The sequence below is a fragment of the Lepisma saccharinum genome, chromosome 9 (genome assembly GCF_977018435.1).
Source record: "Lepisma saccharinum chromosome 9, izLepSacc3.1, whole genome shotgun sequence".
NCBI lineage: Eukaryota > Metazoa > Arthropoda > Insecta > Zygentoma > Lepismatidae > Lepisma > Lepisma saccharinum.
The window spans coordinates 37,722,609-37,749,992 of record NC_139237.1 but is presented as its reverse complement, the minus strand read 5'-3'; the positions used below and the strand labels follow the sequence as shown (position 1 = coordinate 37,749,992).

Below are 27,384 nucleotides of genomic sequence, written 5' to 3'. Positions count from 1 at the left end.
AAATTGAAAGTAATTGTATTTGAGGCACATTTTTACCAATTTGGTGATTTTTAGTTACTTCTAGCATCGAGAAGCCACCTTTCAACTGAACTTAATCCTAGGTTTATGGGCAATGAATTGTACACAATGTCAATGTTAGTGATTTTGGTACAGTCAGCTTGCACTAAATCATTAAACATATTCATAAAATTCAAGATCTATGTGAAATGTGTGGAAGTGAGAAAAAAAAAACATATTGGGGATAAATAAGATAGCCAAGTGTAATGAGCTTTTCTTTTTCAATGATATAAGGAATCAAAAAATTTCTGACGCTGATTTGAAAACCAATGTCTTGTGTTTTTAATATTTTCTGTCAATACAAATAACTTAACACAGTTTTTATAAATGTACACTTATGTTAAACAGTCATGTCAATGTACACCCAACAGCAAAATAAACAGTAGGTGAATTGTCCATCACCATTTTCATTCGGTGTGTATAACACAATGTGATGATAATGAATTGAAATAAAGACGTCAATAAGCAGTACCTGCTTCGAACCAGCATAATTTCACTCCTTAAAACAGCACATGATGTAGAACAGTGGTTTCCAAAATTATATCCAGCAGTTGATTGGGGGGCCGCATTTTTTTGGGGGGGGATTAAAAATTACAAAGATTGTAAGTACTGAACAGAAAATTGAGGCCGATCTGCTTCTTTCATTAAAGTTGGAATGTCCACTTCAATTTCTGTATTTGAAAGTCTCAGAAGGTGAAGCAGTGAAGCATCTGCCAGTCGGCTTCTGTAGCGGTTCTTGATGAACTTCATTGAAAAAAAAAAAAAAAAAAAAACTTTCACACGTGTATGTACTGCCAAACATCGATGTCATTATTTGCCCAAAACTATTATACGAAGGTTTGGAAAGCGTTCCTTTGAAAGGTATTCGAAAACCTCGTGCCCCTTTTCTTGCCTAGTTTGAAGGAAATCGCCTTGCAAATCACACAATTCAAGTATGAGAGAAAAGCTTCTTGTTCTTCGATATTAACGCCAAGAGGATTGCTAAATAGCTGGATGCTGCTTTTAAGTTCTTCAAAATCTTTAAATCTGGAGTCAAACTCATCCATTATTTCTTTAATATTTGCACTGAATTCAGAAAAGTCCAGTGTTTCTTCATCTTCTGCTAGCTGCCAACAGCTTGGAAAATGGACCAGGTTATTCCTCTCCAAAGTAACTTTGAAAATCATCAGTTTATTACGATTCCCTGCAATTCCGCATAGAGAAGAGGTGGGAAGCGGGCAAGTTCATTCCGCATAGTGAAGGGGTTGAATGCATGGTGTGAAGAGAATGTTACGTCACTTTAGATTCTTCTGATGAGCATTATTGACTGCAAAATGAATTATACCTGTGATATCGTCTTTCTTCACAGAGCTTCCGTTCATTTAACAGCAAAAATAGAACGTACTTTAATAAAATTACATGAAATTAATTTATTTTGCAAACAGGCTTCGCGGGCTGCAAAAGAAGGCATCGTGGCCACCAGTTGGAAACCCCTGATGTAGAATAAGAAAGTAATGAAAATAGTAGCAATGGGCAATTTGCCTACTATTATCTTTGCTGTTGACTGTACAAGAGCCTTGTTCTCAATTAATTCAACTACTACTGCAACATCAACACACTCCAATGAAAGCTACAGTGATTATACAGTGGAACCTCGATTTTACGCTTTTCAGGGGACCAAGCCGAAAAAAACTTAAAATATGGGAAAAAGGTAAATTATTAATGTTGGGACCATCAAAATTGAAAGTATAATGTGGGAAAATATAAAATTCAGTAACATAAAATCCAGGTTTTACTGTATATTAATGACACACTGGGTCAATCAGACCCAGAGGTGTACTACATAGTGTTTGTTCATTTACGTGTTAGAGTACAGGAACACAAGAGAAAACACAGCAAACATAAAAATAAAACTTAAAAAGATCTAGAGATTCTAACTACACACAATTATTATGCACATCTGTTACAAAGAATTCAAATATAAAACAAGAAGAAAGTGGTCCATGTGTTTTCCTGATGAAGTAAACCAACAATCAAAGAATGTTGAACATGATCTTGAAGATCTTGACAATTGTTAAAAAGTCACAGAAGCACAGTGCAGTGGAAAAAAATTAAACATATTTGAAAATTAAAACCCAATCTAAAGGACCTGTCCCTTATTACAGGAAATAAGATTATGAGGTGAGGTCATAGGGGATTGAGGGGGGGGCTTGAGCCCCCCCCCCCCCGCCAACTTTGCTTAAGAGGATCTAATGTATTATTTTGCTTCTCTTGTAAAGTTTACTCTGAATTGTGCCATATGAACTTAACTTTAAATACACATTTGAAATGTTCTAGACCATCAACTTTAGGGGGGTGGACCGCTAAACCATCAACTTTGGGGGGACTATGACCAGAGACAGCAAAACACATGCCATATTACTATATACTAAGTATATACTTATGAGTATTGTTAACATTTTTACTAAAACGAGTTTCAAAAGATGTGCATGAACTAGGAGAGTGGCTACAAATGGCTCTCACATGACATTCAGAACGAGATCATTGATATTAGGGAGATCTGTTTTGCGCACCGTGGTAGCAGATATTAAATGTCGGGAATATTTTGCTATTATGGTTGACAAAACTTGTGACATATCCATCCGTGAACAATTAACATTCAAACTGTAAATTAAAATTTTAATATTTTTGAGAAATTCATGGGCTTTTACGAGATTCCAAAAGATGAGGCCAAAATTTAAAGAGGGAGAGAGTGGGTCATTTATTAATTTTTTTCAGTAATCAGAGCCCCACAATAATTTTAACAAGTCGGCACCCCTGGGTGAGGTTACCCACTTTGCATATTCAACATTAATTAAACATTGACAGTGGATAGACGCATTGAATATGGGTCTCATTTCTGCAGAAATTAAAACCCAGCCAAGGTAAGGTATATGCCAGAAGGTATATCCTACCACTCACTGAGTAGTCTGTCACCTTCAAATTATTGTTACCAAAGACATGTATGTTGCAGACATAGCAACTGACTATAGTGTTAAACAAGGTAAAGTTCCCCATGCATACATACAACACCATGCCATCAAAGCACATCTCAATCTAGGCCATTTTGGAAGTGTGTCATCAGCACCACACTCTGGCCACCATTATCGCCCCCCCACCAGGATACCCCCAGGTACCCATTGATTTGAGGCTGGGTAAGCCCTGGAGCTAAAACTTCCGACCTTCAATCTCCCACCCTGAAAATCGAACCTGGGTCTCTCACGTGGCAGTCAGATGCCCTACAGAGAAGACCACCACGGTTCTTACAAAACAGCAAGTAAATAACAGCAACAAGTTATTTAAGCTCTTGGAGGTCAATTGTCAGCTGCCTTTCCCTCCCCTTTGCTGCAAATATGGGAACCAAGCAGTCAAAAAATACATGCTGTTCCTAGGGCTCCTGCCAGGGATGGAAGAACTCAGGTCACAACTTCCAAGGTCTGTCAGCAGATAACAGAACAATCAGTTTGAGATAAACCTGACTTACAGTGCCTCATGGCTAAATTGAACGAGCCAAGAAGCCCTCAAGTAGCAAAGCACAAAGTTCTTACGTAGGGATGGCCAAATCCGGATTCTGAATAATTTTCCATCCTGATTTCACATCCAAATTATGTTTTACGGACTCTCCGCAATTTATTTTATTTGTCATGTTCATATTTTACCATAAGGATTCTTAACATACCCGTCATCCAATTTGTTGGCTTCTCCGTTTACAGATTCCCAGCACATTCTCTACATATTTACATTTTTCTTTCTAAAACAGATCTCTGCACTACTAAGCTCAGTATTTATCAACTTTGCTTATTTTTCAATGTGGGTTATTTGTGCAAGGACAATCTCAAAAATTTATTTGGTAATTAGTACCCAAATTTCAGAAACCATTCTTATTAGAAAAGCTTACTGAACTTGAAAAAGTAAATAGCAATCTGTATACACGGATTATCTGAATATCCTGATAATCTGAATACATATCTGGATCGAAATATCCAGACATCTGAACTATCTGGATATCCATATTATTCTGGTATCCAAATCATCCACTGCATCTGAAATAGATATCAGATAATTGAAACCCAGATATTTAGATATATCTTTTATCTAGATTTTCTGGCCATCTCTAGTGTATGGTAACAGTGTGCACCAAAATTAATGCACAAAGATTCGATCAGGGCTAATGCAAATACGTCTTCCATGAGCAAGAACAAGCTGAGGCAGTTGAAAATCTTACCCTAGCTCCTTCATAGTCATATCTCATACTTCGTTTCTTGATCAGCATGTTGAAGAAATCCACATCAGGCTGAACTTCATACTTCTTCATTTCTGCAAGCAGTGCCTGAAATTGGAGAGATATACTTTTTTTTAAGTAGTGTTACTTACCTGCAACTTTTGGCTATTCACAATCATGAGGATGAATGATGATAATATAAAACTGATGAAGGGACACACAAAGAAACTGAAGCAGAAAGGTATTTTACAAAGACACCTTTCCATTCATAAGAAAAATTACAAAATGTCAGAACTGTGAACTCAATTACATATGACTATTTACACAAATATCAACAACTTTATTGATAAACTGGTATTTCTTTAGAGGGATATGCAAACAGAGTTTCAATTATCAAGTAATTTGTAACTATTTTTATGCAATCCCAAACAAAACAGTTTACAATCTTTATTTGCATAATTACAATGCATCTGCTCCCCTCTCTCTAACCCCACCCCCAACATGGAAATTGGCATTGTTTGTTTCAAGTTACAAAAGAGCAGAAAATGTTTTTTCTATTATTAACAACAGAACTAAAGTTCAGTTAGTTAGTATTCAAACAGAATACCACAGCGTAATCAACATAAGATCAACAGGGTTATGTTTGCATATTCTACCATTTACTACAAAGAATAAATACAGTAGTTCCACAGTTTTAAAAATTCCAAAACATAGAGTTTTATGAGAGAGATCCCACAACATAAACTTTAAGACTAAAACTTCCCCCTAATATTTAAACCTTTTGCTTGAACAAGGAGTGTAAAAGTTAATACAAAATAGAATAACTATGGATTTCAATACACTAACAGTATGAAATGGAAATATGGAATGAGACACAGTTGTATTGAATATCCACTCATCTGGGGAGCAAGAAAGTTTATCCAAGGACGATATAATAATAGTAATAGTAATAATAATAATAATGATGATGATGATGATAAAAATAGTTATATTTACTACTTTGCAAAGTTGTTACTGTACAAGAATAACCATAAGCATGATAATAACAATTATTATTAATGTTATTTCTAGTCACGTTTTGTCAATGGCTTCATACAAATTTATTTTGCATGCCCATGTTACGATATAACTGATTCTATTGCAGGTCCCCACTCATTTTGACAAGACAAGGTCTCCATATTTTCCAGTTAATTTTAAAATAATTCCCACACAATTCTGTGGTGCTCCAGAATATAAGTATTAAGTGTTCAACTGCACTTGCTATGCAAGAGAATAAATTGTAGAGATGGGACCCAATAACCGTACTCTATCGATATCGGTATATTAGTGTATCGCTTTATGGGTAAAATTACTGATAGTTTGACCAATCCAATGTAACTAGAAGTATCTTATAACATAGTGCCACGTTCTTTCATTTTGTTATAATTTTTATGTATATGAATATATAATCTCCATTCCCCACTTTCTTGAAAGTAACTTTCTAAATATGCAGTTTCTGATGCATTGCAGTCATCTGGTAACATACCATATTTACTCATGTATAATGCACACTCTTTTCCAAAAATTTTGCCCCCAAACACTATGATGCGTATTATGCACGGAATAATTCAGACAGCTAACATGAAACCATGCATGTTTTCACTATGACAATGTGTATAACACACGTATATAAATAGGTGCAAATTACCAGGTTGGATATCTTTAGGTTTAAAATATATTTTCTTTAAGACACTACAAAAGTGAAATGGCCACTCTCATGACTTTTCACTTTGTAACAGAATGTTTTGCGACCGAGAAAAATGACTGTTCTGACAGAATTCAAGCATGCACAGCAATCACACGGGATGTGTGTTAGAGGTATTTGTTGCACATCAAATAATTTCCTGAGCGCTGCAAGTCCATAACATAATTTTGATCTCGCTTTCTTCTACTACAGAATAAACAAGGTGGTTACAAAAGTGAAAGCTTTGGGATACTAAATAAGGGAGAGGGGGGATGTGATGTGAGCTGATGACTCCTATACACACGACAATATTCTCGTCTTCATCCACATAGCAACAAGTGATTCATGAACGTTTTTCGCTCGAGCGGCAAATAGTTTGCAAGGGCAACACTAGATGGCACACAGAATTGATGGTTCTTCCACTCGAGCAAAAAACGACCGAACTCTCGAACCTTATTAGTACACATATTTACGTCATTTGCCTATGGTAGTAAGCCCTCAAATATGGATCGTGAAGTAAAAGACGAAGTCGAATTGAAAAATAAATGTACACAGTCATCATCTCCATGTTAAAATGCAGTTTTGTGTATCCTACCAAGATATTTGAAAATGAAATAGATGATTATGGGCTGAAACTACAAAGGCTGACATTTTATGTTTCTACGATGTTTTTTCACATTGAAATGATGTTCGATTGAATGTTATAACTGCATTTTATTATTTCTCAGAATATGATTATCCTTTTCGGTAAATGAACAATGATGTACACGTACGTACTTCTCGCACTGTGATACGATATTTGTAATTGCTTAGGCAGATCTCAGCATGTGTATCCATTGTACGTTTCGGTCTGAAGATATTGCATACTTTCATATGTGCTGTATTTGAGTCTTACATAATATACAAAATTATTATTTAGAATTATAATTGCATAGAGTGGTTTCTTGCCATGTATGGGTCTTAGGTTGACAATGACTCTTATTAGGCTTTGAAATACGAGTGTGGTATGTTCGAGCGTAGCACTCTCGAGCGTAGGAGATTCGAACGAGTTTGAGCGAGCAAAAGTGATCTGATGCAGTACTCTAACGTGCATTATATATGCATAAATATGGTACTTTTATTAAGGAAGTCAATGAATCATCCAAGTTCATCAGGGACCATTTGGTAGAATATCGGTATCGGTAAATTATATATCAGTACTTTATGGGTATCAGCCAAAATTTCATATCAGTCCATCCCTAATAAATTGTATTCAACATTGTTCAAAATATGCATATGAATAAAAATGAACTACAAAAACATTTTTTCACATAGAATATCTCCCACCAAGAAGTTTTTTCACAAATTCTGGGAAGTACAAAAAACACCTGGTTTTCCTTACTTTATCCAGTTTTTGAATGTGTTTTTAAATTCCCTCACTTTTTCACTCGTGCATTGATTTCCCTCACTTCTATAGATTTTATAGGATTTCCAAGTCAGTGAGAACTCTGTACTAGTTTTGAAATACAATGAATAACTTACGTGTTCAGAATTGTTTGTCGATGGTATACAGTCCATTAGTTGAGTGAAAGTTTTGACATTAGGTTTTAATGAATACCGAGACATTTCATTCAAAAATCCAGAACAACCTCCTACCAGCAACAACCTGCGAAAGTAAAAATTGTAATTATCACTTCGGTTTCAGAGAAAAAGCAATTATGTAATACTAGTTAGAATTATGTATATTTTGATTACACATTAACACATGTTGATTTTTCATGTTTCTGAAAGGTGTGAAGTGCATTTTCCTACCCTGCTTTGTCACAAATGAGATGAAATGGAGTACAAAATGTGAAATAGACTCTTAAACATGAAATTTAGAGTTTATTTACCAATGAGACACTTTCTGAAGTCAGAATTATCCTGTGAGTTATGCAATTCACAAAAATTTATTAATTCTACTGTAAATATTTGAAGCAAAAATGGACCCCTTTATAAAAAATTAAAAAAGTAAGTAAAGTGCTCCCCTGTGCTTAGCACCACGCCATGAAGGCGTATAGGGGGTGTGGGGGTAACGTCCCACACTTTCTTGATCCGGTCGCAAGTGGGGGTGATGTGATCAGCATCATGCCCCTGCCCGCCTTTACCCCAAGGGTTTCCCCCAGGTACCCATGTCATTCGATGCTGAGTGGGTGGGGAAAAGGCCCAAAAAGGGACTTCTCTTTTGCGTCTCTTTTCAAGGAAAAATTTTTGCCGACAAAGGAAGACCAGCTTTGTTGTTCTAAACCAATGCTTTTCACTCCTGCCTGGTAACTGCATTCGATAAAAGCTTGTTTATCAGTATCCGATGTCAAAATGAAAGTTTTCCGTGCGGCGCAAGCAGGGGGTGGGGGTGAGGGAAGGGGACGACTGGTTGTTGAATGTGTGTTGTGAGAATGGAATTTCAAGGCGCGCTGAAGGAAACCTTTGTTTTTGAGCACAAGTGTTCCACAAGTTGCAACACAGGTTACCCTCTCTGCATTGTCTAAAAATAGAATTTCAAGCAGCTGCACAAATCAGCGCTCATTTTTCACTGTGTTCTAGCTTTTCATCCGTGAATCGGCACTCATTTTTCACTGCGTTCTAGTTTTTCATTCGTGAAAGTTATGCGTAGGTGTGTGTCGTTTTGTGCCCAAGTGCGAGGATATTTTTTGAGTGAAGGGACAGACTTCCAAGGACTTCTTTGTCATCTACGTGTTTTTCTTGTGGTGTGAAAAGTGTGCTAGTGTCGTTTGTGCCTGCTGCATTTTGAACTTTTCATATCCTTTTTTTCAGGAGGAGGGAGAGAAACCCCATTTTTTTTAAAAAAAAAAGTATTTTTCAGGGGATTTCCCCAATTTCCCCCTCTATATGTATGCCGAATGTGAATAAATTATTATATATCGTCTGAATCTGTGATTCATTCCGCGTACAATGGTATATCTTTCATATCTCTAGGGCATTTAGTGTCTGAGCTTTAGTCATTTCAATGTAACTCTGCAGTTCGCTCAATTCCGAAGCTTGAGACAGTGGCATACAAGCCTTTTGTTTCGGGGGTACAACTCGTGTTACATTGGTCATATGACAATGATGCAAATATTTTTCTGTTTCTTACATGCCAGCAATAATTTCTATGTGCATTTTGAACTTTTCATATCCTTTTTTTCAGGGGGGGGAGAAACCCCATTTTTTAAAAAAAGTATTTTTCAGGGGATTTCCCCCTTTGCCCCTCCATATTTATGCCGAATGTGCATAAATTATATATCATCTGAATCTGTGATTCATTCTGCGTACAACGGTATATCGTTCATATCTCCAGGGCAAATAGTCTCTGAGCTAAAGTGATTTCAAGGTACCGCTGCATTTTGAAGCTTGAATCAGTGGCGTGCCGACCATTCCTTTTGGGGGTACAACTCAAGTTACATTGCTCATATGATAATAATGCAAATATTTTTGTGTTCCTTACATGTCAGCGATCATTTCCACGTGCATGTCGACCCTGTCATGTACTTTTTGGGGGTGGACCCCATTTTTTCCGAAATTTATGAATTTTGAGAGTTAGCCCCCTCCCCCTGTCACATATGCACCAAATTTGCATAAATTTCATATCGTCTTAATCTCTGGTTCATTCCACGTACAACGGTATATCACTCATCTCTCTAGGGCTGTTAGCCTCCGATCTACACTCATTTAATTGAAACTCTGCATTTTGCTCAAAATCGGCTCGGGACCAAGGGGGTTACATGTGAAAATGGCCTTGGGACTCAAAAGGTTAAAATACTACTTTTTGGAGATTAACTTTTAAAGCTATATTTTAACCAGATTGATCACATGCAACACTCTCCAAAGTATGAAGTCAATCTTGCATGTAAATAACAACCATTTAACAATTATGAAATTTCTTTTATTTTGAAAAAATTGTTGCAGCCTTGATCCTAAGGCATATTCCTTTTTTTGGAGGAAGTGTGCATGTGGGAGGGAGGGGGAGGGTAGGTCCTCTATCCAAAACAACTTGTGATAAATGATTGTGGAATGACTTAGGTGGTCAGGCCATGTGGCACGAATGGGAGAGAGAAAAAAAGTTTATAGGAGTCTCGTTGGGATTCATTCTGCGTACCTGATGGTAAGAGACCTGTAGGAAGGCCAAGACGAAGATGGAGGGTTAACGTTGAGATGGACCTAAAGGAAATCGGTAAGGATGGAAAAGATTGGATTGATCTCGCTCAGGATAGGGACAGATGGAAGGCTTGTGTTGCTGCAGCCATAAACCTTCGGGTTTAAGAAGGCTAGAGAGTGAGTTAGTTGAATGATTGCGAGAACTGATGCTCAAATATGGTAATCTGGCCAGGCCTTACAGTTTAAATTGGAGTACAAACTGTGCAATTAATATGACTCTATGTGAGTCAAATCAAAAGTAGCTACATTAGACACTATACTATTAGCGTATTTTCCAGGCCGCACATGTAGGGTTAGCGCTCCTGCCTTTGGTGTGCAAAGTCTCAGGTTTGATTCCTGGTGGAATTATTTCGGTCAGAACTATTTCAGTTCCGACCCAGCACCATGCTCCAGCCACCTTTACGCCCAGGGTTGCCCTGAGCAGCCATTGATTTGATACTTAGTGAGCCTTGGAGCAACTTTATTCCGGGACAAGGCCAGAAAAATTCCAAACTTACATCACTCACCCCAGGAATTGAACCTGTGTCTCCCGCATGGCAGTCAGATGCCCTACCAACTAGACAACCGTGATATCTGTTCTATTGTGAAGTAAATCCTTCAAGTGGCAAATTGGTGCAGTAGATAAAGGTGTTAGCTTGGAGGGCACATTTCCTTTTATGTCATGGGTTCGAGACATGCTGCTGATTTTTTTGTTCATTTACCACGATTTTGACATTGATTCTGTTTTATTTTGCATGAATGTGCATTAAAAATTGTTGCTTTTTATGTCACTTGGTAGTTGCCTACAAAGTATGAATGCTCAATGAAAGTATTTTAATTTCTCTGTGATTGTAGCCCCATCTAGTTGGCTGCACTTTTTTACACTCTGTGCAGTGTAGGTGTATCCAGTGACAGAGTGGTGCAAGCACTATCAAGTTACTATCAAGTAACGCCAGTGGAACTACAACCGCATCCACTCTGTCTCCCTCAACCAGCCCTGAAAATGACTCCGTGACGGAGTCGAAAGCTTGGAATAACTCCTAAGTGTTTCTCATCGTGGTGTTTGTATGTTATTTTAGTGTTTTTAACAAATATGTTGCCGGCACGTGACGTAAGAAGTTTTCTACTATCATAAGAAGTTCTTATTAAAAAGTTCACTTCACAAACATGTAAGCACAGAGGGAGTAATTTGCTGTTTATTATTAGCACATATCTCCATATCAAATTTCACCATGTGGGTGAATCGTGTGCCACAAGATTATTCATTCATTAAAACCAGCATACGCCACTGGTAATTCATAACAAAATGCAATATGCAGTAAACTTACCTATGTTCTGGTGCAGTGACATCTGCTAGAGAAATTATATTGCCCAGATATGGATTTCGTGAAAGTAAGTTCGGCCACCTTTCTGGAAACTCAGTGGCAGGTCTTGACTCTGTAACAAGAACCATATCACTTCCAGCAATCTTTGTATCTTTTAACGAACAGTTCTCGTCTGAAGTTTGGTTGAGTTCAGGCGATGGAGAAGAAGAATCTTTGAGAATTGCCTTCGGCCGTTTTTCTGATGTGATGCTTTTGAGGATGTCAGTGGCAACTGAAATTTCCCCAATGCCACAGTCCCTCACACAACGCAACATGAGATTGAATGTATAAATGGATGGTTTCACTTTCTTCTTCAGCATCTTTCTCCACACCTTAAAAAAATAATGACGAGCAGTGGCAATAAATACATTTCAAAGTACATATGTATATGTGTAAATGTAAATAGAATCAAGAAAAGACAGATTAGTTGCCAATGTAATTGGAGAATTTTTGCAGTTGATGGCAAATAAATAAATAAAAAAATACCTGCTTTTTCTTACTTTTGTGTTTAACCTTTAGATACCCAAGGTGTTTTCCCAGTGTTTTTTCAGTGGGAAATTTAAAATTCTGCCATGTTTTAAATAAAAGGTAAAATCTCAGAAACTATGTTTGGTTCACTACAGATTGGGCTAGAAGCCTATGGTGAAAAACATTTCTGTATGAAATAGAAGAAAATTTCAAATTCAGCAGACCTCTCAGATGATAACAGTTAAAAATGGTACCAACTGTTTGCTATATACATGTCTCATTCATGCTGCAAAAATTAAACACTTATTATTGATGCTTTCGGAGGGGGAAAAAATAGTTTCCACAGTAATACAACATGCCCCATATATAACCAAAAGTAAGTATCCCTACCCTGAATACAGCCAGAATAAACTGTCACTTCACTAATTACTAGCAACATGCCTCAAAGCACATGTAACAATCCAAATATGCATCTCCAAACATTATCTTGAGACGCAGTATGTTTCAAAAGTAACATACTATGTGAAGATGCTGGTAGAAATATGTACCAGCCAGGTGTTTAAGGCTTGGCTGGACCTTAGGCTGATGCCAGGGTAGCTGTTTTAGATTTTCCTCTCCTTTCAAAAAAAAAAAAAAAAAAAAAAACACTAAGATATATCAAAATCTGAAAAATTACATGTGCTTAGAATTCGTTCTGGGACATTCACATGAATATTCATGTGGCTTGCTTTTCCTGTTGCCTAGATATTCTCAATACTTTCATATCTATGCTTTTTGATTGATTGAGTTGCTGTTTTAAGTCCACTTTATGCACAGTAAGGCTAATCGGGACTGGACCTACATTTTAAAGTGGGATCCGAACCACTTGTGCCTCCACCGGGTATCGAACCCGGGACCCCTTGATTACAAGGCAAAGACGCTACCACTGTGCCTTGGGGTAGGCCCATCATATCTATGTAAGTCTACTGAATGAACTATTGACGTGGCCAAAGGTCAAACCAAGTTTTAAGGGTTAATGAAAAGATACGGAAGACAAGAGCGATGTTAGCTCACAAAAGCTCGGAAGCCTGTCTGGAAATCACCTGGCTGATTGCCCGAAAAAACTTCTTCATCATCACGATAAGGATGAATATTGGCTTCATGAAATGCCTTACCCAGGTCTGAAACCTCCTACCTCTGCTTTGTAGCATGTTTTGTTAGCAAGGAGGACATGAGGATATATCCCACCCTGCCAATAGTCCATAAAAATGAATTTAGTATATTTAAGATCGATTGATTGATTTGGTGTTTTAAGTCAACTTTATGCACAGGCTAATTGGGATTGGACCTACAGTTTTTAAAGTGGGATCCGAACCATTATGTGCCTCCACCAGGTAGTATATTTAAGTGGTTGGTGTATCATACAGCATGAACCCCCTCAATAACTCAAACGTAACAATGCTTATACTTTGTAGTAAGGATGGAACAAATTAATCAATACCCTATCGGTATCGGCCGATATATGCTTATCGGTTTATCAGTAAAATTACCAATTATTTTAACGATTTGATACATCTGTAAATATCTTATAATTTAGTGCAAAATTCTGCCATTTTGTTATAATTTTTATGGGTAATCTCTATGAAGTAATATTTAAATGTCTACATATGCAACTTCTTGTGCACTGCAGTCACCTCAAAACACATTTATTAAGGGGGTCAAGGAACCAGAACCATTCAGATTCTTCAAGCACCATTTGGAAGTTTATATCGCATTGGTAGAATATCGGTATCGGTAAATTTTATATCGGTACTTTATTGGTATCAGCCAAAATTTCTTATCAACCCATCCCTACTTTGTAGCATATTATGCTGACAACTCAGCCAGAGAGGCTGACTAGAAAGGGGTTGCCATTTGAGCACTTTCTGAAAAGATCACCCTTTATACCCTGAACTGACTATCATTCTGAAAGTTCTCAAGAATAAAACTGAAGCAAGTTAAATGTAAATATCTCCAACTACTATATGAATGGTTACCCTTTAGACTTTCCTGCAGATATAAATGTGACTTACCAGTAAAGCATGTCGTAATCCTGCCCCTTTGTCTGTTATACAGGATTGCAATAGAAAGTTAAATGCAGCATCTGTTAATTTTTGTTCACCTTCCTGCATCTCATCCATTATTTGGAAGGCAGTCTCCAAGTCACCACACCTGCCAAAAGCTACAAAGAAGACCCAATTTCATTCTACTTATTCCACATATTAGGGATATGTACTTTATGAGATGATCTAGATATATCTGTGTGTCAGTTTCAGATAATATTACCAGTAATAATGATACAATGTTTCTCTAATTACCATTTTCCGACATATAAAGATGCACTGGCGTATTAGACACACGCCCCTTTTTGGACACAATTTTTAGGAAAAAGCTGTATCACTTATAATTAATGTACAGTATCTCAAATATAAAGTAATATGCATATTAAAAGTATATATAAAAATATATCATAAAATACTTATGTTTCGTGAGTATCTGTTTTACAAAAGAACAATGTTTCGGGATCCAACTGTTCCCTTCTTCAGGTTCTCATTCTAGGCCAGTATGATCACTACATAGCCACGTCAATTAAGACAAGGATAGAGGAAATAGGTAAAACTTGATAAAAATGGGTAAAAAGTTGATTCTATACATGTAAAACATCATGATCTATTCCTTTCTAAAAATACCCATAAAAATTTTTCACACACTACACACGTTAGAACCCCTTCACAATGCCATGTTTGCCCTCACGACGTATTCAACGAGTTGATATGGCTTCTCGCGGAATGCCGGAAGTTGCTGGGCTATAGTCTCCGCCCATTTCTCCCCCTCCTCCCGTGGGAAAAAATAATGGATATAAAGAGACAGATCCGGATAGGTTGCGTAGGGAAGCTCACAAAATATGCAAATGGGAAGGAAAGGAAAAGGATAAAGATGGTGTGATGGGGGAAAAGAGAGAATGGAAAGGACAGAGAAAGAAAGAAGTATAAGTACATGGGCATTCCTTATTTCAAAGGAGTGTCCGAGAAAATTGAAAGAGTAACTGAGGAATACAGAATTAAATCTGGGATGAGGGCACCACGAACGATGGAGAAGCACTTTACAGAATACAAGAAAGATGGAAAGAAGGGGGGGAAATGAAAAAGGGGTGTAAAAAATTTAATGTGACTGTAATAAAGAGTATATTGGACAAACTGGGAGGAGCATGAGATTAAGATGGGCAGAACACGACAAGGACATTAGGGAAGGGAACCCAAGAACTGGGTTGTCCGAGCATGTAATTGATGAAGGGCACGGAATTATGAAAAGAGAGATAGTTAAGATTGAAAATAAACCAATGGGTAGGAATGTATACGAAGCAGCTTTCATTTGTAAGGATAGGAACAATAAATTAAACAGGGCCGATGGGAATGTCGACGAAATGTGGATTAAGATGTTTAAGAGATGGGACGTAAGTAAGAATAAGATTGGTTTTCAAGTCACTCCGGCCGTGATCAGCGCGGCTCTCGAGATTCAAGATTTTGAAATGGATATGACGTTGTTGGTGAACGGGAGGAGGGGGAAATGGGCAGAGTCTATAGCCGAGCAATTTCCGGCATTCTGCGAGAAGCCATATCAACTTGTTGAATGCATCGTGAGGGCAAGCATGGCCTTGTGAAGGGGTTTTAACATGTTTAGTGTGTGAATTTTTTTTTATGGGTTTCTTTAGTAGCTGGAGTTTTTAACGAAAGGAACAGATCATGTTGTGTTACGTGTATGGGGCCAGTTGGTATGGAATCAACTTTTTATCCATTTTTATCAAGTTTTACCTATTTCCTCTATCCTTGTCTTAATTGACGTGGCTATGTAGTGATCATACTGGCCTAGAATGAGAACCTGAAGAAGGGAACAGTTGGAACCCAAATCGTGTTTTTTTCATAAAACAGATATTCATGAAACTTAGTATTTTATGATATATTTTTATATATACTTTTAACCCTCTGTAACCCACGTGGCAGTGCCGCCTTTTCTGAATTATTTTCCTCACCAATGCAACAATGGTCTGGAAAGCACTAGGTAACTTATCTACACTATTCCCACAAAAACATAGAGACATTCGCATTTTTTTTCTAGCATTCTTTCAACTATTTACACGCCTTTCAAGTGACCGGTCGTCCTTAGGCGGCACTCAGTACTGCACGCGGGAACGTTTCCTATCTTAAATCATAACACTCCAGCCATGAATTTTGCGGATATAAGAAGAATAAAACGACGGTACATTGTTCGGAATGCAAATTAATTGTATGCAGAAGCAATCACAGAACCCATACAAAATGTCAGAGTTGTGAAAATAATAATATTGAAAAGTGACAATATTAGGTTCATTTTACTTGCGTTTCTATATCTTTTTTTCATGTATATCTCATAAAAGTAGAAGAAACATATTGAGATTTGAAAATTTTAATATTTTGTAATTATCTTCGAGTTGTGTTTTACTCATTTGATTCCTTTTTATGCGATTCAGGAAGATTTTGACTAAGAATTTTAGAACAAATAGTTCCTTTCTAAGCCCATATAAGTTGTATGATTTCAATTCGTTTTGAAAAATATGTTGAAAATTTTTGAAAAATACATTGAACATTTTGTCAATGGTGAGTTCATTTTTTTTAGTTCCTTCATTATATGGCAAAATTTTAATTACCTTTGAATACTATTTTGGTGCATTTGCTTCAAGAGTCTAAGCGTGTACTTCTATGTTATATTTTCTCTAATTTTTTTTAGATTATATAGTTTTAGTTTTAGTTTAGCAAATAAAAATATCCGAAATGGACTGTTTTCATTCAAATATATATCACCTGATTTCCAGTAAGCGCTAGGGAAATTGAACATCACTTTGCATTAATAATTCATTTAAATAAAGTTGGTTTTGAAAGGGTGGCACTGAGTGCCTCACACGGGACATTTGTGCTACTATGATGGTGCGGATGACGGAGGGTTAATATACATAATGTGAGTAAGTTGCACATGCCTTGAAAATGAGAAAGTAATATTCAGGTCTACTTTCAAAAAATAACTTACCTAATCTAACTAGGAAAGAATACATTTTAATCTTCTGTGTCGCACACCGCAAAGAAATAGTCAAACTTACAACAGAGAAAATTTCCAGAAATGCTGATTATCAGCATGTTTTACAGACCTATTTTTAAAGGAAAAAGGTGCATCTTATATGCTGGCAAATACGGCATATAGTATGTTCCGAAAGTAGATTTAGTTTGCAATTTGTGAAACAGCAGCTCTGCAATCGCAAGGATGCGCATGTGCACCGAGTTGTATGACCCATTGGCGAGGCACAGTCAGTGGGAGGAAAGGTAGTAGTGCAGATGATTCGCAGTGGGTTGTGATAATGTTCAAGAAAATCAAGATGTCCACCACGCGTGAAGTGAGGTCTGTGATCAGATATTTGAATGCTCAAAATGTGTCAGCAACTGAAATGCACTGTCAGAGTGGTGACAGTGGGAAACAGATCATGAATGCGTCAATATTACGGAGATGGGTAGGACAGTTCAACAAAGGGTCGAACAATGTGCACGATGAGGAACGCAGTGGACGACCATCTATTGTGGCCGACAACTTGGTCCGTGCAGTGGAAGAGAAGATTGCAGGTAACATACGATTCACCCTGTTGGCACTTTTCGTGCATTTTCCACACTGCGGTCCAACATCCTGTTACCAATTGGTTATCATCGCAGGCAGCATTGCTCTACGATACAGGGATACAGCACATGGTGTCTCGTTACGATAAGTGTCTGAACAGTGGTGGCAACTATGTTGAAAATCAGTCCTAGGTATGTACTGCAGTGTGCAATAAAGGTTTCTGTTCCACTACATTTTGTGTTTTTTTTAAATTCAATTGGAACTTACTTTCTGGATGACCCCTGAATGTGCATAATTCTGCATCAATGTTTTTCTTGAAAGTTTGCACAACACCTGTTGGACATTCCAAATTATACAGTAAACGTTACTAGTAACATTTTAGTAACATTAACAGTTATTAATATAATTATTCTTCTTGTATATATTTTGCTCTGCTTCTCAAAAAGTTTAATTTCATTTATTTTTTAAGCTTACATAAGCTTTAAGCTTTTAAGCCACATAAGGTTTTGTCTGTGCATATCATCAGTGGCATCGCAAGGGGGGGGGGGGTTATAGAGTTTAACCCCCCCCCTTTGAGCTTGTGAAATATTATGAAAAATGCTGTGGAAAAAATTAAAATGGCCAATTTATCACAGTGAAAGATCTGCGACAATACTATTATTATTACTACTACTACTACTACTAATAATAATAATAATAATAATTTGAATTATCATTTCCATGCAGCACTGAGAAAAACACAGCATTCCAAACACACGCGTCTTTCAGAGTGAATGCCTTGAAAATAAACACGAATTCTTGAAAATAAAATATGAGGGCACCTATGATTTAAAAGAGAAAAAAGTTGTTTTGTGTCTGAGTTGCAACAATGTTCAATACACTAGCATATGCAGGATTTTTTTTCGGGAGGGGCTGGAATAGTAAATGTGGATAGTACATTGCTTCGTTTTAGAGGGCAGGCAGGATGCATAATAAAATATTTCGTATTTTTGGAGCTTTTCAGTCTATAAAAATTGTATTCAAAGACAAAAATGGTGTTCGGGACTCACTTTAAAAGAGGTTTCGCATTTACACATTTTGACTTTTTAAAGTTCTTAACGGATTTTTATTTGAAAATTCTGATTTTCTGAAAATTTCGGTAGGGGCTGTAACCCCATCAGCCAACCCTCTACGTACGCCAGTGTTCAATGAACATGAATTTCTTTGTGTGAACAATGAGAATTAACTAAAGAAACTTGTTGGTTCGTTGTAAGCGGCTAATGTATAGACAAAGGCTAGGAGGACAATAATAAAGTCACCAGTCCACCTTCCCATTGTTTACTGCGGCACATTTGAATGTCTCTCTTTAAAATGTCTCACCTTGTTGACTAGACAATTATTCAAATGACAATAAGTTTAACTATTGCAAAATGTTTTGTTGGTAAGAACAGCGAGACAATCCATATCTGAATTATCGGGGACATTTACGTGGGGAAGAAGCCGGAAAAATTCCAACCAATTCCTGGAATCAAACCCAGATCTCCCTCGTGGTTGTCAGACACTCTACCGACCAGACCACCGCAGCTCCTTGGATGAGTTCCATACTTTTATTATTCAAATTTATTTTAATACATTTTCTTGTTTTTATGGATTTTCTTCACAATAAAAATGTCTCATCTCATTTACCAGACAATTATTTTGTAACAAAGAAACAAAAAAAATGCTCCCAGAATTTGATAAAAATAGAATGACTAGAAAGTAATTTCGTTCTATTGCTTTCATAAATACTATATTTGTGTAGATCTCTACTACTTAATAGTATTAGTGGTATTAGTAGTATTATTAGTAGTAATTCAGCTAATTAATTAATTATAAGAATTATTAATTAATTATGAGTATTATTATTTAATTAAAGTATAATAAAACAATGGTAGTGTGTATTTGGAGAAAGTTTTAGAAATAACCCCCCTTGATAAAATCCTGCGTACGCTACTGCATATCATGGTCATGTCAGCTTGATAAAGTTCTAGAGAACCAGCATGAAAATCTAAAAGAATAAAAACAACAATAATAGAAACACTTACTCTATTATTTTGTAATGCACAATTATGGCATTTTGTTACTCTTCTTATAATTCTAAAGCCACAATTCATGTATAATGTTTTTTGTACATTTTCATAAATGGCAAAACAGTCATGTGATTTGTGTCATCCTGATCAATCTACGATTGAACTCATGTTGAAATCAGGAACTGAAGCATCTGACCAAATAATCTGTACTCAAAAACTTTACTTATTTTAATTTTGAAGTTTTATTTAAATGTTCTAAAATGTAATATGGTTCTGAAAATTTATCAAAGATTAATGCTTTTAAAAAAAACGTTAAATTTATTGTTAAAAAAAATTGCAAGTATTAAATTTACATAATGTAATCTATTCGTCCATGAATACGTATAAATAATGATAAAGTTGTCTTGGCATTTTGTCAACAATCTTTCTGTATAAAAAGAACTGAAATTTTAAGTTAAAGGGCACATTATTTCCTGATGAAGGAGAAAAATGCAGTTACAAAACCTTTAAAAAAATGACTAAATTAGAACACTCAACTGAAAAAAATTATGAAAAATGACCAGTAAGCGAAAAAGAGTCAAAAATGCAAAATAAAAAGAATACTTTGTGGTTCTGATTGAAGAGAACTGAACTCTTGTTATGCTTACTCATCACCCCTCGCACCCATCCCCACAAAATTACTATTCACCAACTCCAGCCCAGGCCATGAAAAATACAAATTTGCGAATGGTTCACATAATTATTATATATAACCAAGTGACTTCAATATGTAACAACCCAGCTAAGTCATCAAAATAACTTATTACTCATTAAATACTTGTGTTCATTCTTCAGTTAATTTATGTACATTTTTATACTTTATTAGTTGTTCAAGTTATAATGTAATACAAATGTTGAATGTCCGATTGTGACATTCATTAATCAGCCCTGAGAGAATCAAAATTTATTGCATTATTTCAGTTCACAAACACTTTAATGTTAATATGTTACGAAGGTTCTGCAGTGAGTATGTAGTACTAAATTACCACAGTAGAGATGTGAAGTACTCAGTGCATCACACCTTGCAACCAAACATTGTATTACCAATTAATATAGATATTCGAATCCTAACTACATCTGCAACTTGACGAGTTCCAATTTCTGCCACTAACTTGTGCTGATGTAACAGCACAAGTTGGCTTGCCAGATGCCGACTGTAGGCCATGGTCCGAGGGGATGATCTTAACCTTAGGCTGTGATGAACTAAATCCAGGAGATGAAGTGGAAGACTAATTAGAAATTAGAAATCTAATAATAATTAGAAACTTTCCTCTTCCCAATACCAGTCTGTTGGCTGCACAGCAACCAAGGTATCTTGTCTTGTTCAGTAATCTCGGAGTGACATCAGAGCTTGTGTCACCAACTTCAAAGAACTAATTAAGTCATGACTATATATTTAATTGAATCTTATTACATCCTTGTTATTGTTCTTTCCCTTGTGCCTTGACATCACCAGGCCGTGTGAAAAGAAAAAAAAGGGAGGGGGAGCATGAAATAAGCCCACCTCCACCTGCATACATTCGAGGGTATGCGCTTAATGTCCTGGTACCTTTAAATAAACCAAGATGTCAGTTTCCTGAATTTAACGGTTCCCCTGCCTTTCTATTCTCTTTCCTTTCATCTTTATTTTCAATTTACATACAATAAAAAAAATTATTAAAAAGCATAGTTTTCTCCACAAACATTGGTACCTTAAAATTTATATTATTGTATTGACCCAATCTGGTGATCAGAACAAGTCTCTTTCAAAATTTATTTATTTAAGGATTTTAGTTTAGTAATTAGTTAAACTATTAGTAGTGAACTTTAATGTTGAGTTAGTTTTATGTTAGTTCGTGGCTACTTTTAGTTATCTAACTGTTGTTATTTTGGGTATGTTATAAATAGGTAGGAAAACTATTCTGGAATCTAAAACAGTTAATGGTTTCAGTGGTTTAACCCTTAAAGAGCAGGTTGTGACAACTCTTAAGGACAGCTTGTGACACCGGTGTCAGAAGCAGCTTTTTCTCATAGTATGTTACTTTCTTAACATACTACAACTTGGATAATGATCGGAAATACATGTTTTGAGTTCTGCACGAGTCTAGAGGTATGTAATTAACAATTAGTAAAAATAAAATAAAATATAAAATTTCATTTAGAAATATGCAGAATTTCAAATTTCCTGCTGAAAACATGCTCGGCGTTAGTGCAAATACCTGGAAATCAGCCTCGGTGTCTAAGGGTTAAAAATGTAGGGTTGTGGGGGTGATTTTATAAGGACTTTGTTCGGGGGCTGGCTTCCATTAGTCTGCACAGACACCAGTACCTAGTCTGTGTAACTATAATAGACTGCATGCATTAAATTCTGCTCTGTGTGTTTGTGTTTGTTAATAAAAGTAATCTGCTGTGAAGAACAACCAGTGAACCCTTAGTACTAAGAGTAAACGAGCCTGATCTTACAGACCAAACTCTACTCTCTCTTCTACATATAAGAAAGTGTAGCAAAAAGGGTGTAACAAATAGGTCTCAGCTCAGGAAGAGAAACTTATTATTTAGATATTTACTTTCGACCATGGTACACGAATTATATTTTTATACATATAAAAGTAATAACAAAACAGTAGCATCTTGCACTAAGTTACTAAAGTAATAACAAAACAGTAGCATCTTGCACTAAGTTACAGGCCATATATAGAAATATCAGACTGATAAAATTAGCAGCAATTATAAAAATAAACCAATATATCAATAGTGTATCGATTAATCTGTTCCGATCCATACAAATTAGCAATGTTTACACTTGTCTGTTCATGACAGTTTTACATGTGACAATATTTTCCTATGATCACACTCCAAACAAGCCAAGTTTAAAACATTACCAACCTCACATGTAAGTTTAAATTAACATTTTTCATGCAGAATTAAGCAGAATGTGAATTTTACGTGGAGTAGAATTCTGAAAAGAGAGGGAGGGATAATGAAAGTATTGATGTTAAATGAACAACAAACATGCACACCCTCACCTTTAATCATAGCATGATAATTAGATTCATTCAGTTCAATCCCCTTCTCCTTGATAAGTTCCCGGAGATGACGTGCCCTTGTCAAACCATCTGCTGGCCACGGACTGTTTGCACATGCATTGAACAGACTGGTGTATGTGGAATTGTGCATACTCAAACCCCTCTCCTTCATCTGAAATATTACAATAGAAAAACTTTTCTTAGATAAGTGAAAATAAGAACAAATAATACAGGTCTGCAAATGAAAAACACAATCTCTCTGTTGTCTAAACCAAGATAGTTACATTATGAGGAAATTTCCACACACACTGATCAAGGTGAGAACACCAAATAGAATGCAGAGTATGTAAGTGGTAGGTAAAAATGTCCACTGCTATGCCACGAATGAAATTTTCATATCTAAGTAAAAGGAGGGAGAGTGGGTGATGCAATCAGCTGCGTGCATTGAAACAATGCCTCTGAATTGCCAAAATGTGCATCATTCTCCAAAGCTCATTATCAACGCCATTTGCTCACTTTCAGGTGTCTGTATGTACCATCACAAATGGGGAAACTTCACACAATAAATGTCGAAAAGTAATTCACCTCTTAAATTAACCAATTCCATGTAACTGTTGTGAAAGATAACTTTTTTATTCACCCATCAACTTCAGCGATACTGTCGCCATTCAAAGAAGACTAATGACCGACATTCTAATAATTTCATAATAGACCTACTACGAACAATGAAGTTAGTAATAAGATGTGTTTTATACAGCATATATTGATACACTTGTACGTTTAATTGTATCTTCTGCAACATGCTATATAAAGAAACAAACTGCCGGAGTACTAATTGAGGTGAGTGTACGACATTCTGTAAAATATAATGAAATGAGTGTAAGAAATGAATTTCAATCATGTTTAACTATGAATTTAGAGAAGTAATATTTAGTGCAGGTCTGGTCAACCTTCCATATGTGCTCTGTGGACTGCAGAGTGAGCAGCAATACTGTAGTGTTGGAGGAGGAGCAGAAATCAGTTCCAAGTGGTTATTTTAGAAACTTGTATTTTCCACAAACTCTGATTTGTTTCCCCAGTTGCACTGATAGAAAGAATAAATCACATACAATGGAATCCTGATCTACTGAATTGGTACAGTTATTAAATACAGGTGAAATTCATTCCATTTGCCCATTTCACAGAAATCCCATTTTTTCTTGGGGGGAACAAATATGCAATGGGGTGTGGCAAAGGAAGCAATGAACTTCTAAAATAACCTCATTTTATTCAGTGCAGATGAGAAGGGAAACTATCCATAAATGGCCTGTCTCGTCGCCACAATGCTGCAGCAGCAGGTAGGATGACAAATTTTTGGGGTACTGTTGCTCAACACTTTACCTGCCACGAGAGTTGTATTTAACTCATGCTAATTTTCCTCCAGGGCCTCGTGAAGCGTATTTAACTATTTACCTTGGGATCCTCATGGCGCACCGGCAACTCACGCTATGATGCTACAACATACGTTACGTGAAGAGTGATACCGTGGACAAAATTTTGCGGATGGTTTGTGAAAATCTTATTTAGTGATGCTGTTATTGTTACAATTAATACCAACAATTTGAAAAGTTTGAATGAATAGATGTACATTAACTTCTTTTATATTTACTTTTGCCTTTAAATTTCACTTAAATCTGACAAGTAAATTAAAAAAAACATTTTCATTCATGAACTGTTATACAGTTTTTCCAATTGCAGGTTTAGCCTTGAAATATTGCTGGTCAGATCCTCGAACAATATCAATACAAGACTATACAGCAGAGTCATGTTACAAATAACAAAAGACTCAATCTCAGACGAAAACAATAACAATGCTCAGAAAAAAACAATAACATTACTCAGAAAAAAATAATAATGCTTGAAAAAAGCAATAAATATGCTGCGAGTCACATATACGAGGTAAGTACTGAAAGTAATGAGCCAAGTGATATTACTCAAAAGTCAGAAACCACTATTTTCTATTCTACCTATGATAATACATAATTTGGACCTTGTTGTTACTTTTGCACATAACATCCAAATTGGTCAACACATTTGAGCCACCGTAACGGCAGCTGGAAAATACCACTCTTGCACAAGTCCGTTTCGGCACAACATAACCACCGGTGACGCTCATCATTCACCTCGTCATCGTTGTCAAACTTGGTACCCTTGAATGCTGTTCTTCAATGGAGCAAACAACTGAAAGTCACATGGAGCTACGTCTGGGTTGAAGAGAGAGTGCGGCATTAGTTCCTGGCTTATCTCTTCAATTTCCTCTACTGTGCACCGAGCTGTATGGGACAGGCGTTGTCATGTTGCAAAATAACATTGTGCTTGTGTTAACCAAGAGTCTTTTTTTATGTCCTGTGTAGCACTGTGTCCAATGTTCAGATAATGTGCAATTTCTCGTACAGTTATCCTCCAGTTACTATAATTAAGCTCGTTAAACTGATCCATGACGTTGCGCACGGAAGCTGTTTTCGATCTGTCGAGGCTTATCAACAATGTGTGTGTTACCATCTATAAATGTTTCACCATGAAACCTGTGCAGGCATCTCGATAGAAGTTCTGTAGACGATGATGAATTTCTAACAAGAAATTCTACGACAGCATGTTGAAGAAACGAACATTCTGTGGATGCCATTTTTCTCCTATCGACAGCACTGACAGCGGAAGTGTGCATATGCCAGCATGTGGTTCATGCAGTGAAAAACAGATGGCTGTACCTGCCATACGTGTGGTTTCAAACGAAATGGTCAAGGCCTGAGAATAATCGAACAAGGCTCATGACTTTCAGTACGTCCCTTGTACTTCATAGTATAATAATTAATTCCAGCGCCGCGTGAGTTGCATACGACTTAAGCCCATAAAATAATTAAAAATAACAATTTTTCATCAAATCATATTCTTGTAATAAAACATTGTGGCTCCAGGGAAATTCTTTTTTTCTTGTATTGTGGCAGTCAACATGTTAACCAAGATAATAAGAACAGAAAAGAGGCAAAAACTACATTTTGGACAGTTTTTGTTGCTGCACAAGAATGGAAAGCAACAATGCCCCTACAAAACAAGTGAACGTTTATGAGCAAGGAGTGTTATTGTGTATGTGAAATTTCTTGCTTCCACATTGCAAATAGGATAGTTTTTTCCAGATTAATTTTGAAGGCTCACTGCCTTCATTCACTGAGGATACGACATGAGCCTTTAAAATTAATCAAGAAAAACTATCCAATTCGCAACGTGGAAACACGAAATTTCACATACACAATACACAAACCACATTTACCGCATCCATCATAACAGAAGTTTGTAGTGTTGTTGCTTTCCAAAGATATTCATGTTTCACTTTTCATGAACAATGAGAGTATGACCTTGAACTTCAACATTTTCTACAGGGAAGTTCTTTCTTTCCTTCTTTCGATTTTTCTTTAGGGTCTGAATATTGCATGGTATTCATTTCTCATTACTTCAACATAAAGAAAATCAAGCCAAACAAAAAATGCAACTATCTCACTTTGTCTGAATTTCAATGGTTATCTAACTTAATATTCTTCTTATCAGACTCCCTGTTGTCATATTTTATGTAATGCTGCCCAAAGTTGTCGTGATACGGAATCAAAAGCCACCTTTGAGTACATGAAGGCCACAAAAAATTCCTTTGCTCAAAATTCAATTACTCATTGTAGTGCAAATACATTCGTCTTCGTTTTCTGAAAGCTGCTTGTTGTTCTTCCATCTCTTCCTCTATCTCATCTTTTAGCATCCTTTCTAATATTAACTAACTAACTAAACTAACTCTCTAGCCTTCTTAAACCCGAAGGTTCATGGCTGCAGCAACACAGGCCTTCCATCTGTCCCTATCTTGAGCAAGATCTATATACTCTTTTCCATCCCTACCGATTTCCCTTAGGTCCATCTCGACGTTGTCCCTCCATCTTCGTCTTGGCCTTCCTACTGGTCTCTTACCATCAGGTTTCCCAACAAGAATCCTGAAAACTCCTCTTTTCTCTCCCATTCGTGCCACATGGCCTGCCCACCTAAGTCTTCTTGATTTAATTATTCTAATAATGTCTGGACATGAATACAAATTATGTAGTTCTAAATTATGTAACCTTCTCCACTCACCTGTCTCCTCATCCCTTTTAGGTCCAAATATTTTCCTAAGGATCCTATTTTCAAATACTCTCAATTTATGTTCCTCTTTCAATGTAAGGGACCAAGTTTCACACCCATATAATACTACAGGCAAAATTACGGTTTTGTATATTTTAACTTTTAGATTCTTAGATATTAAACGAGAAGACAAAAGTTTATGAAGAGAGAAGTAACATGCATTTCCTGAATTAAGCCTACTTTTTATTTCCTCTTTAATATAATTTTCATTTGTTAATATTACTCCTAAGTATTTGAATTTGGAAACTGTTTCAAACAAGTTGTTATCAATAATTAGATTTTGATTATTACCTAACACTTGGTTTCGGCCTGTAAGCATATATTTAGTTTTCTCTTTGTTAACTTCCAAACCTATCTCTTTAGCAGTTTTGAAAAATAGTTTAGCATTATTCTTAATTGTATTCACATCATCCCCCAGTAAGTCTACATCATCTGCATA

The 27,384-nt window shown here is 36.3% G+C and overlaps 1 protein-coding gene across 1 annotated transcript in view; it reads right to left on the bottom strand.

Annotated features, from left to right (window-relative positions):
- The window catches only part of LOC145992013 (pentatricopeptide repeat-containing protein 1, mitochondrial), a 62,259-nt gene that overhangs the window by 17,053 nt on the left and 17,822 nt on the right, over nt 1-27,384 (bottom strand). The window contains exons 4-8 of the mRNA XM_083128025.1: nt 22,752-22,923; nt 14,056-14,204; nt 11,501-11,868; nt 7,542-7,665; nt 4,301-4,405 (exon numbers count right to left, since the gene is read on the bottom strand). Of these exons, the coding sequence (XP_082984151.1) occupies nt 4,301-4,405; nt 7,542-7,665; nt 11,501-11,868; nt 14,056-14,204; nt 22,752-22,923 (918 nt within the window). The remainder of the gene's footprint in view (nt 1-4,300; nt 4,406-7,541; nt 7,666-11,500; nt 11,869-14,055; nt 14,205-22,751; nt 22,924-27,384) is intronic.